We start from the raw sequence: 12303 nt of genomic DNA, 5'->3' as shown, positions 1-12303 counted from the left end.
GAGATTAGGATCCATTTCCAATTCCATGATGATTGTTATTCTATCCTTCCCAGGAACTCTGTCATACAATAAGACATTCTATTATATCCTTCCCAGGGACTCTGTCATACAATAAGACATTGTCACAGCATGAGAATCTGTTTTCAATGTCGACACTCAAAACAATGGAGAGCCAAACCCTCTAGATGTTGCCCAGAATTGACAAACCACTTCCTGTTGCTGCCCCTTCTTTAATAAACTCATAACCTCAACATAAGTTTTCCATAGTGGTGTCTAGTGTGTGATAGATGATTGATTACTGTATATTAACATGTCAGATATGTGTACCTGTTGGTAAAAGATTCTGTAAGGAATGTATTTGCTGTAACTGTTTTAAGAACATGTTTGGTTATAGCAAAACTGTTCCCGAGGAAGGAAGTGGTGACAATATTGTGTTAACCACAAAAAGACCTGAATATTTGCAGTATCTTACTTCTTGGAAACATGCCTAAAAGATGCAAATACTTTCCCCCAGTAGTTGGAAGCTACAGTGCAAAAAGGAGTGTCAGGAAATGGTGAAAGGTTCTGTTACTCAGCATGAGTCAAACTGAGGATTGTTCTACACACCACGCTTACTTGTGTTTCTAAATACCAAAGTGGTGATCATATATTATTTTACAATGCTGCCACTTTGAGGCTCAGCATGCCACTCCTTCAATTCATATTGAGTTGACCTGGACTGTTCTTACCTGGTATAAGGATGATGTGTACTAATTTGTTAATGATTGGATCACTATCAGATCTGAGCACCTGGCATCAATAGCTGGCATAGTGTTCATTAACTGTTTCACTGTCACAGAACAACGCTTAGATGCTGTTTGCTGGATGACAGACAATATTCTAAAACAATGTAGGCCTAGGCCTCATACATACAGTGCCTTACAAAAGTATTCACCCCCCTTGGCATTTTTCCCATTTTGTTGCCTTACAACCTGGAATTAAAATTGATTTTTGGGGGGGTTTGTGTCATTTGATTTACACAACATGCCTACCACTTTGAAGATACAAAATATTTTTTTACTATGAAACAAACAACAAATAAGACAAAAAAACAGAAATAAAACCCAGAAAACTTGAGCGTGCATAACTATTCACCCCCCCCCAAGTCAATACTTTGTAGAGCCACCAGTTTTGCCGCAATTACAGCGCAAGTCTCTTGGGATATGTCTCTATAAGCTTGGCACATCAAGCCACTGGGATTTTTGCCCATTCTTCAAGGCAAAACTGCTCCAGCTTCTTCAAGTTGGATGGGTTCCTGCTAGTGTTCAGCAATCTTTAAGTCATACCACAGATTCTCAATTGGATTGAGGTCTGGGTTTTGACTAGGCCATTCCAAGATATTTAAATGTTTCCCCTTTAAACCACTCAAGTGTTGCTTTAGCAGTATGCTTAGGGTCATTGTCCTGCTGGAAGGTGAACCTCCGTCCCAGGCTCAAATCTCTGGAAGACTGAAACAGGTTTCCCTCAAGAATTTCCCTGTATTTAGCTCCATCCATCATTCCTTCAATTCCGACCAGTTTCCCAGTCCCTGCCGATTAAAAATATTCCCACAGCATGATGCTGCCACCACCATGCTTCACTGTGGGGGTGGTGTTCTCGGGGTGATGCGAGGTGTTGGGTTTGTGCCAAACATAGTGTTTTCCTTGATGGCCAAAACGCTCAATTCTCATCTGACCAGAGTACCTTCTTCCGTATGTTTGGGGAGTCTCCCACCGCCCTGACAATCACTTCTATTTGTGTTTTTATGTGCTATGCCTTTTTGTGCCAACTGCCCTTCCTCCCCAAATCGAAATGGGCACCAGCATCTCGGTGCAAGAGGCGTCACTGTAGTCCCTGGTTCAAATCCAGGCTGCATCACATCCGGCCGCGATTAGGAGTCCCCTAGGGCGATGCACAATTGGCCCAGCGTCGTCCGGATTTGGCCATCGTTGTAAATATGAATTTGTTCTTAACTGACTTGCCTAGTTAAATAAAGATTACATTTAAACAAATTATTAAAAAATGAATTGCTTGCTTACTGTCCCTTTATTAAGGACACGGCCCCACCTGAAAGGGAGGAGCACTGCCCTCAAACACAGGTGTAACACAAACGTAATGTTGCTAGCCAGGCAGACATAGTTTCTAGGTGAAGCCTACAGACCATTTGAACAATAAGGTAAGATTTCTTCCAAATAACGCTGATAATTATTGTAAATTATTCTAGAAAGTGCCATGTACGCAAACACGGTAGCTAGACGATCCAGCTACAATTAGCTAGGTGGTCCTACCCCATTCATAGACGCTACCTACCTTTATTGCTTTTTGATTAAGGTGTCTTCAAAGACAGTACAGTATGTGGTATCTTCTTCCCAGGGGCATTTTGTTAAGAGCCCAGATGCTCGATGTGATCGTTTGCGGTACCATTTTTAAAACATAAGGAACGTAGCTATCCAACGTAGGCATTTCATATGATTCTTTACATAAATCAACGACAGTCTCTTTAGTATTATATGTTACTTTTCTTATGGTATGTATTCATTTGTGAACGTTCATCATCCGTTTCGTACAATATGTTACTCATTTGCAATTGGTACAGTATTTTTTTGCGAAACGTATGTTATGAATTCCCATTTGTTGTGGCTAACGTTAGTTGGGTGGTTAAGTAGTTGCGAAGCTGCTAAAGTTGTCCATGATGAGATTCGAACACGCAACACGCTTGCCTTAAGTTACCTGTCTAATGTAACCATACCTATCGTAGCGTATCATACTAATTTGAGTGTCCTATGTTACGTCTAGTCTATGAGACCAGTCTGAACTATCTTTCATGTCAGCTAGAAATAATAAAAAGGTTAAATTACAACACACGTAATAGGGTCAGAGTTCCCACACGACCATATCTCCATTTTACAGCATGTGTTTACAAAAAAGGCTAATTAGCGCTCTATCATTCTCCTAACGCCTGTGTTGTAACTGAAAAAAATGCTGTCGGCTGCAAATGTGATAAAGCCGGTGTATATTTTGCATTTGTGATATGAACGTAAAGGACTCGTTATCGCAGTTTAGAATCTATTCACATTTTGAAGGAGTATTTGGCTGTTTTGAAAATAACATGCAAGGTCCTTGGCTATTTCACCATTTTACAACCGTTAGATGGTTCCTTAACCTGCGAAAATGTCTATGGACCAGGAGAAACTAATTCATGGTACAATTGTATTTAAACCACCATTACAAATTTTAGCAACTGCTAGCAAAAATCAATAGATCATGAGGAAAATGTCAATCACCTAAAATCAACTTTAAATTTGGTTTGATGTAACTTTTTAAATTTGATTTGGCCAAAACACAACATACTCACATGCCCCCCATCACTTCCATTGATTTAAGTTAGCTGACGTTTGTAATGGCTGTATAAAGAACTAAACCATGGATTAGTTTCTCCTGGCCCATAGACTACTTTCAGGGTGAGGAATCATCTAACATCAAGCTTTAAAATAGCGAACTATTCCTTTTAAACAGTAAAGGCTTTAAGGAATAACTGTAGGCTCCTTATGAGTACATTCTTGGGCTAACTAGGCAAACCTTATTGTGAGTGACATGTGTATTTCCTTGTCAACAGTGTGATTAAGGCAAGTGGATATTTAGCTAGCCGATCAAACGCTACAATTTACAATGGAGTTGAGTGGCGACTAATGTGGGTGGACTGAAACTCCGATGTCACATTTAATCATGCGTGCTATTATTTAGGTGCTGAAAAATGTCGTTTTTGATAACTTAATTTTGTGACGCCAGAGCTCCTATCGGCACACTAGTCGCTGCTCAGCTCCATCATAAATCGTTGAGTTTAGTCGGCTAGTGGATATTGTGAGAAGTTGATCCGCTTAGGTGGGCATCTGGCAAAACGTTACAGTACAGAACAAGCAAACCAGGAAATTGTGTTCTGCTTGTTACAGAAAAGACGTCATGCAGCCCTCTAACGTCTGTTGGGCCTTGACGATATGGATGGTCCAGCTGGCCTTGATTGTTCTCACTGTTCAAGGTGGGGTCATATCTGTATAGAATCAGAATCCTATTTCTTTTCATCTCTCTCTTTCTACAGATGGTAGTTTGAAGCTTAAACTACTACAGTTTATGGGTTGAATTGAAGGTGTTGTCTCCTCTATTTGTTCACCTTGGTCATTAACATTGAACTCCACTTTGTCTCCACCTCTTTCAGCTAAAAACTGCACCAAACCCATAGGAGGGCCAAACATGGTTTTGTCAGATGCCTCCATCACTCAAGAGACATTTGTAGATGGTGCAAAAGTCACTTTTCAGTGTGCAATTGGATATGCCAGAACAGGAGGGTCTCCATCAGTCACCTGTACTGCTGGCATGTGGAGTGACGTGAAACTGGAATGCGGAAGTAATATAATTGTCTATTTATTTTTGTGCTGAAAAGTTGTGCCATTCTTGTAAATATTTCCAGTTTTTACTTACCCACTTGAAACTTGATATTCATTGCCCATCCTTAAATCTAAATGAAATTCGGACCCGTTTTGTGCCAACATTCAACTCATTCTCACTCTGTCATTTTGAAAGTCTGACTGGTTTTCTCTATGGTTGTTTCAGGGAAGTCGTGTGGCTCCCCAGGAGAAGTGATGAACGGCAGGTTTAATCTCTCTGAGGGGATCTTGTTTGGAGACAAGGCAGTTGCTACCTGTAACACTGGGTCAGTGCTTTCTTGAGTCTTAGATGTAATTAAACACATTTTTTTTAGAATTAACATGTCAACATTTTCACAAAGCTGTCCATTTTATTGGCCTAATTTAGTCATTTTTTTCCAAATGGGCCTTAATCAAACTTCCCCTCCCTAAAAGCTAAACAAAAAGTAATACACCTAAAATTGAAATATCTGTCATTACCTATCTTGATCAGAGCTGTGAACAGTCCTGTTGTAACTCTTACTATCCTGAAAGCAAAGTTCTAAAAACTGTCTTGTATTGTCTAATCTTTCTATATTTCAGCTATATGCTTGTGGGCAGCGGTGTAAGGACCTGTATGGATGGAGGCTGGGATGGCAGAGTTCCTGTTTGTGAAGGTTGGTAATCTGAAGGAGCATGTCAAGTGAAAATAACATTAACAGTTCTGTGCTTGTTCCTGACTCAACTCTTCATAACTGCTGTTGTGCTCTAATCTGCAGTGGTGAAGTGTGGAAAGCCCCCAAACATTGTCAACGGTGGGCCTGTTGTCCCACCTGAAGATACGTATGACTATGGAAGTGTAGTGCAATATGACTGTGAGAAGGATTACACTCTGGTTGGAAGTAAATCCATAACCTGCCGTGAGAATGGAGAATTCCAGCCAGCTCCACCTGAGTGTAAAAGTATGTTGAAAGCTTTCCTTTTTTCCCGTTTATAAGTATGATTGTTAACAAAACAATAATGAACTGCTTACACCAGGGGTGTCAAACTCATTCCATGGAGGGCCTAGTGTCTACTGGTTTCTCCTTTCAATTAAGATGAGCAGATGAGGGGGAGTTCCTTACTAACTCCTGACCTTAATTCATCAATCAAGTACAAGGGAGGAGGAAGAACCCGCAGACATTCAGCCCCCCATGGAATGACTTTGACACATGTTGCTTACACTGATAAAATCTATTTCCCTCCACCACACAATCCTGATCAAGTTCCAGATGACCTCTGAAAGATAAATGTGTAAATATCACAGTATCTAGCTTAATAAAATCAAACATTATCACAGATGTGCATGAGACAGTCTAAGCAAGCAATCTAAACAATGTTTAATGTGTAGGCCTATTCTAAAAACCATGATGCAACATTGAGCTCAGGAAGTGGGTTTCAATAGAATCTACCATATTTATTTGATAGATGATGATTAGTTGCATTATTCATAAATGGGTGATTATACCAACATTGTTTATTGCTTCAAGTAGTCTAAAACAAATAAATAATATACTTTTGTTATGTTGTTTACCTCAAAACCGCAGCGAATGACATCTTTGTTTACGTCTGCAGTGGTCTCATGTCCTTCTCCTGTTGTTGAGAATGGCGTTCGGATTGATGGCCGTCCCCCCTACACGTACAAGTCTTTTGTGACGTATAGATGTAACGCTGGATATGAGATGGAGGGACAAGCCAGTCTGACCTGTGAAATAGAAGGCTGGTCAGCTCCTTACCCAACATGCAAAGGTAAGACTAATTTCAGTGTTTGTTATTTAACACACTTTAGCCTAATATTTTAGCTCAGATATTTTGCATCATTTGGTGTTTATGACCAGAATACCAATGTGTCAGCAAACTGTCTTTTTTAATGGAATTGACCTCTACTCATATAAACACATTGTGTTTTTGATAAGAAAAGATGGTACATGTGTTAATGTTCATGCTAATTGTTATTTTTCTCCATGTGCATAGCAACCTCTGGTATTTATTTTCCCTTTTTACACTTTATTTGTGATGGACTAGCTATTGGGTTCAACACCATTCTACTCCTCGGACCACACTGGCTGATTAAAGCATTTAAGAGATCACAACAGTAAAGTGTTATGACAGACCGGACAAGAATAATTATTGGCCTAATTACAGTTGAAGTTGGAAGTTTACATACACTTAGGTTGGAGTCATTAAAATGTGTTTTTCAACCACTCCAAAAATGTCTTGTTAACAAACTATAGTTTTGGCCAGTTAGTTAGGACATCTACTTTTCTGCATGGCACAATTTTTCCAACAATTGTTTACAGACAGATTATTTCACTTATAATTCACTGTATCACAATTCCAGTGGGTCAGAACTTTACATGCACTAAGTTGACTGTGCCTTTAAACAGCTTGGAAAATTCCAGAAAATTGTGTCATGGCTTTAGAAGCTTCTGATAGGCTAATTGACATCATTTGAGTCAATTGGGGGTGTACCTGTGGATGTATTTCAAGGCCTACCTTCAAACTCAGTGCCTCTTTGCTTGACATCATGGGAAAATCAAAAGAAATCAGCCAAGACCTCAGAAGAAAAACAATTGTAGACCTCCACAAGTCTGGGTCATCCTTGGGAGCAATTTCCAAACGCCTGAAGGTACCACGTTCATCTGTACAAACAATAGTACGCAAGTATAAACACCATGGGACCACGCAGCCGTCATACCGCTCAGGAAGGAGACGCCTTCTGTCTCCTATAGATGAATGTACTTTGGTGCAAAAAGTGCAAATCAATCCCAGAACAACAGCAAAGGTCCTTGTGAAGATGCCGGAGGAAACGGGTACAAAAGTATCTATATTCACAGTAAAACGAGTCCTATACTGACATAACCTGAAAGGCCGCTTAGAAAGGAAGAAGCCACTGCTCCAAAACCGCCATGAAAAAAAGCCAGATTACGGTTCGCAACTGCACATGGGGACAAAGATTGTACTTTTTGGAGAAATGTACTCTGGTCTGATGAAACAAAAATGGAACTGTTTGGCTATAATGACCATCGTTATGTTTGGAGGAAAAAGGGGGAGGCTTACAAGCTGAAGAACACCATCCCAACCGTGAAGCACGGGGGTGGCAGCATCATGGTGTGGGGGTGCTTGCTGCAGGAGGGACTGGTGAACTTCACAAAATAGATGGCATCATGAGGAGGAAAAGTATGTGGATATATTGAAGCAACATCTCAAGACATCAGTCAGGAAGTTAAAGCTTGGTCGCAAATGGGTTTTTCAAATGGACAATAACCCCAAGCATACTTCCGAAGTTGTGGCAAAATGGCGTAAGGACAACAGTCAAGGTATTGGAATGACCATCACAAAGCCCTGACCTCAATCCCATAGAAAATTTGTGGGCAGAACTGAAAAGGCGTGTGCGAGCAAGGAGGCCTACAAACCTGACTTGGTTACACCAGTTCTGTCAGGAGGAATGAGCCAAAATTCACCCAATTTATTGTGGGAAGCTTGTGGAAGGCTACCTGACTCGTTTGACCCAAGTTAAACAATGTAAAGGCAATGCTACCAAATACTAATTGAGTGTATATAAACTTCTGACCCACTGGGAATGTGATGAAATAAATAATATCTGAAATGCATCATTCTCTTTACTATTATTCTGACACTTCACATTCTTAAAATAAAGTGGTGATCCTAACTGACCTAACACAGAATCTAATCCGGCTGCACGCATGCACCATCGTGCATAAATGTATTTTGCTCCTGATGAGGTGGCGGATGGTCTCCTGAGGGATCTCCTCCCAGACCTGGACTAAAGCATCCGCCAACTCCTGGACAGTCTGTGGTGCAACGTGGCGTTGGTGGATGGAGCGAGACATGATGTCCCAGATGTGCTCAATTGGATTCAGGTCTGGGGAACGGGCGGGCCAGTCCATAGCATCAATGCTTTCCTCTTGCAGGAACTGCTGACACACTCCAGCCACATGAGGTCTAGCATTGTCTTGCATTAGGAGAAACCCAGGGCCAACCGCACCAGCATATGGTCTCACAAGGGGTCTGAGGATCTCATCTCGGTACCTAATGGCAGTCAGGCTACCTCTGGCGAGCACATGGAGGGCTGTGCGGCCCCCCAACGAAATGCCACCCCACACCATGACTGACCCACCGCCAAACCGGTCATGCTGGAGGATGTTGCAGGCAGCAGAACGTTCTCCACGGCGTCTCCAGACTCTGTCACGTGCTCTGTCACCTGCTTCATCTGTGAAGAGCACAGGGCGCCAGTGGTGAATTTGCCAATCTTGGTGTTCTCTGGCAAATGCCAAACGTCCTGCACGGTGTTGGGCTGTAAGCACAACCCCCACCTGTGGACGTCGGGCCCTCATACCACCCTCATGGAGTCTGTTTCTGACCGTTTGAGCAGACACATGCACATTTGTGGCCTACTGGAGGTCATTTTGCAGGGCTCTGGCAGTGCTCCTCCTTGCACTAAGGCGGAGGTAGCGGTCCTGCTGCTGGGTTGTTGCCCTCCTACGGCCTCCTCCACGTCTCCTGATGTACTGGCCTGTCTCCTGGTAGCGCCTCCATGCTCTGGACACTACGCTGAAAGACACAGCAAACCTTCTTGCCACAGCTCGCATTGATGTGCCATCCGGGATGAGCAGCACTACCTGAGCCACTTGTGTGGGTTGTAGACTCCGTCTCATGCTACCACTAGAGTGAAAGCACCGCCAGCATTCAAAAGTGACCAAAACATCAGCCAGGAAGCATAGGAACTGAGAAGTGGTCTGTCGACACCACCTGCAGAACCACTCCTTTATTGGGGGTGTCTTACTAATTGCCTATAATTTCCACCTGTTGTCTATTCCATTTGCACAACAGCATGTGACATTTATTGTCAATCAGTGTTGCTTCCTAAGTGGACAGTTTGATTTCACAGAAGTGTGATTGACTTGGAGTTAAATTGTGTTGTTTAAGTGTTCCCTTTATTTTTTTTAGATGTATGTATGTGTGTATACTAAAAACATTCAGCCATGATTATCACATCAGCCCCCTATAACAAACTTATGGTACAGTGCTTAGATTTTGATCAATGTTGTGTAAAACAGTAAAATCAAGCTTTTTGGTTGATGTATGTATAAAACAAATCACTTACTTTGTTTATTTGGTACCACCCAGTCACGAAAAAGGATCGCTCCTATAGATAGTGAGTCACGTGGCTTGCTATATTAAGCAGGCATCGAGGCATTCGGTTACTGTTTGATTGAACATTTAGAATGGGTAAAACGAGTGACCATTGCGACTGAGCGTGGTATGTGCCAGGTGTGCCGGATCCAGTATCTAAGAAACGGTAGCCGGGCTTCTCACACTAGGCTTTTCACGCACAACAGTGTCTAGGGTTTATCAAGAATGGTGCTACGTGCAAAAAAACATCCAGTCAGCGGCAGTCATGTGGGCGAAAACAGCTTGCTGATGAGGGAGGTTGAAGGAGAATGGCAAGAATCTTGCAAGCTAACAGGCAGGCAACAAGCTAATAATGACAGTACAACAGTGGTATGTAGAACGGCATTTCAGACAGACACAACTCATCGGTCACGGATGGGCTATTGCAGCAGGCGACCACACCAGGTCCAACTCCTATCAGCTAAAAACAACAAGAGGAGGCACGTGATCACCAACACTGGACAATTGAGGAGTGGAAAAACATTGCCTGGAACATGACAGTTTGTTCAGTTTACTTGAGTGGCCTGTGCAGTCCCCACACCTCAACCCATTAGAGGATCTTTGGGATGAAATGGAACAGGCTGTTTGCAGCATGAACGTACCGCCGTCCAATCTGCAGAAACTGCGTGATGCCGTCGCATCATCATGGACCAACATCCCTGTGGAATGTTTCCGACACTTTGTATAATGCCCCGAATAATTTAGGCTATTCTGGAGTCAAAGGGGGGTCTGACCTGGTACTAATGGGAGTACCTAATAAACTGATCTTTCCATGACTGACCAGGTAAATCCAGGTGAAAGCTATGATCCCTTATTGATTTCACCTGTTAAATCCACTTCAGTGTAGATGAATGGTTAAAGAAGGATTTTTAAGCATTGAGACAGATTCTGTATGTGTGCCATTCAGATGGTGAATGGGCAAGACAAAATATTTATGTGCCTTTTTGAATGGGGTGTATTTGAGTGTCAAGAACTGCAACACTACTGTGTTTTCACACTCTACAGTTTTTTTTATTTTACCTTTTATTTAACTAGGCAAGTCGGTTAAGAACAAATTCTTATTTTCAATGATGGCCTAGGACCAGTGGGTTTCATGTGTGTAATGGTCCACCACCCAAAGGACAACCAGCCAACTTGACACAACTGTGGGAAGCATTGGAGTCAATATGGACCAGCATCCCTGTGGAACGCTTTCAACATGTTGTAGAATCTATGCTGATGGTAAAAGGGGGTGCGACTCAATGTTTTGTACACTCGGTGTACTGTATATAGCCTAGCAATGGCTTTGCTTCTGACCCCTCATGTTCTTCTCCATAGCATTACCTAGCCTACCCGGAGAAGGCAAGTAGAAAAGCTGCCGTTGCACGTTGGCGAGGAAATATTGACGGTAATCTTTGGACAATAAATTAGACGAGGTACGATTACGAATATCCTACCAACGGGACATAATTTCCTATGTTTCACGGAATCGTGGCTGAATGACGACATGGATATTCAGCTTGCGGGATATACGCTGCACCGGCAGGATAGAACAGCACACTCCGGTAAGACGAGGGGGGACGGTCTGTGCATATTTGTAAACAACAGCTGGTGCAAGAAATCTAAGGAAGTCTCTAGATTTTGCTCGCCTGAAGAGGAGTATATTGTGATAAATTGCAGGCCACACTACTTGCTTAGGTGGGCATCTGGCAAAACGTTACAGAACAAGCAAACCAGGAAATTCTGTGCTGCTTGTTACAGAAAAGACGTCATGCAGCCCTCTAACGTCTGTTGGGCCTTGACGATATGGATGGTCCAGCTGGCCTTGATTGTTCTCACTGTTCAAGGTGGGGTCATATCTGTATAGAATCAGAATCCTATTTCTTTTCATCTCTCTCTTTCTACAGATGGTAGTTTGAAGCTTAAACTACTACAGTTTATGGGTTGAATTGAAGGTGTTGTCTCCTGTATTTGTTCACCTTGGTCATTAACATTAACTCCGTTTTGTCTCCTCTTTCAGCTAAAAACTGCACCAAACCCATAGGAGGGCCAAACATGGTTTTGTCAGATGCCTTCATCACTCAAGAGACATTTGTAGATGGTGCAAAAGTCACTTTTCAGTGTGCAATTGGATATGCCAGAACAGGAGGGTCTCCATCAGTCACCTGTACTGCTGGCATGTGGAGTGACGTGAAACTGGAATGCGGAAGTAATATAATTGTCTATTTATTTGTTCTGAAAAGTTGTGCCATATTCTTGTAAATATTTCCAGTTTTTACTTACCCACTCAACTTGATATATTCATTGCCCATCCTTAAATCTTATTGAAATACTAGCCTGGAATTCGGACCTGTTTTGTGCTAACATTCAACTCATTCTCACTCTGTCATTTTGAAAGTCTGACTGGTTTTCTCTATGGTTGTTTCAGGGAAGTCGTGTGGCTCCCCAGGAGAAGTGATGAACGGCTGGTTTAATCTCTCTGAGGGGATCTTGTTTGGAGACAAGGCAGTTGCTACCTGTAACACTGGGTCAGTGCTTTCTTGAGTCTTAGATGTAATTAAACACATTTTTTTAGAATTGACATGTCAACATTTTCACAAAGCTGTCCATTTATTGGCCTAATTTAGTGATTTTTTTTTCTTCCAAATGGGCCTTAATCAAACTTCCCCTC

The 12303-nt window shown here is 42.1% G+C and overlaps 1 protein-coding gene across 1 annotated transcript in view; it reads left to right on the top strand.

Annotated features, from left to right (window-relative positions):
• Nucleotides 1–2064: 2064 nt before the first annotated feature.
• Nucleotides 2065–12303, top strand: part of LOC123727338 (membrane cofactor protein) — a 30814-nt gene continuing 20575 nt past the window's right edge. The window contains exons 1-9 of the mRNA XM_045696255.1: nucleotides 2065–2194; nucleotides 3969–4054; nucleotides 4232–4420; nucleotides 4627–4726; nucleotides 5022–5095; nucleotides 5198–5380; nucleotides 6033–6206; nucleotides 11653–11841; nucleotides 12061–12160. Coding sequence (XP_045552211.1) covers nucleotides 3979–4054; nucleotides 4232–4420; nucleotides 4627–4726; nucleotides 5022–5095; nucleotides 5198–5380; nucleotides 6033–6206; nucleotides 11653–11841; nucleotides 12061–12160 — 1085 coding nt within the window. The 5' untranslated portion in view covers nucleotides 2065–2194; nucleotides 3969–3978. The remainder of the gene's footprint in view (nucleotides 2195–3968; nucleotides 4055–4231; nucleotides 4421–4626; nucleotides 4727–5021; nucleotides 5096–5197; nucleotides 5381–6032; nucleotides 6207–11652; nucleotides 11842–12060; nucleotides 12161–12303) is intronic.

The sequence above is a fragment of the Salmo salar genome, chromosome ssa15 (assembly GCF_905237065.1).
Source record: "Salmo salar chromosome ssa15, Ssal_v3.1, whole genome shotgun sequence".
Lineage (NCBI taxonomy): Eukaryota > Metazoa > Chordata > Actinopteri > Salmoniformes > Salmonidae > Salmo > Salmo salar.
Note: the sequence above shows the minus strand (reverse complement) of the source record. Positions and strands in the feature narration are given on the sequence as shown.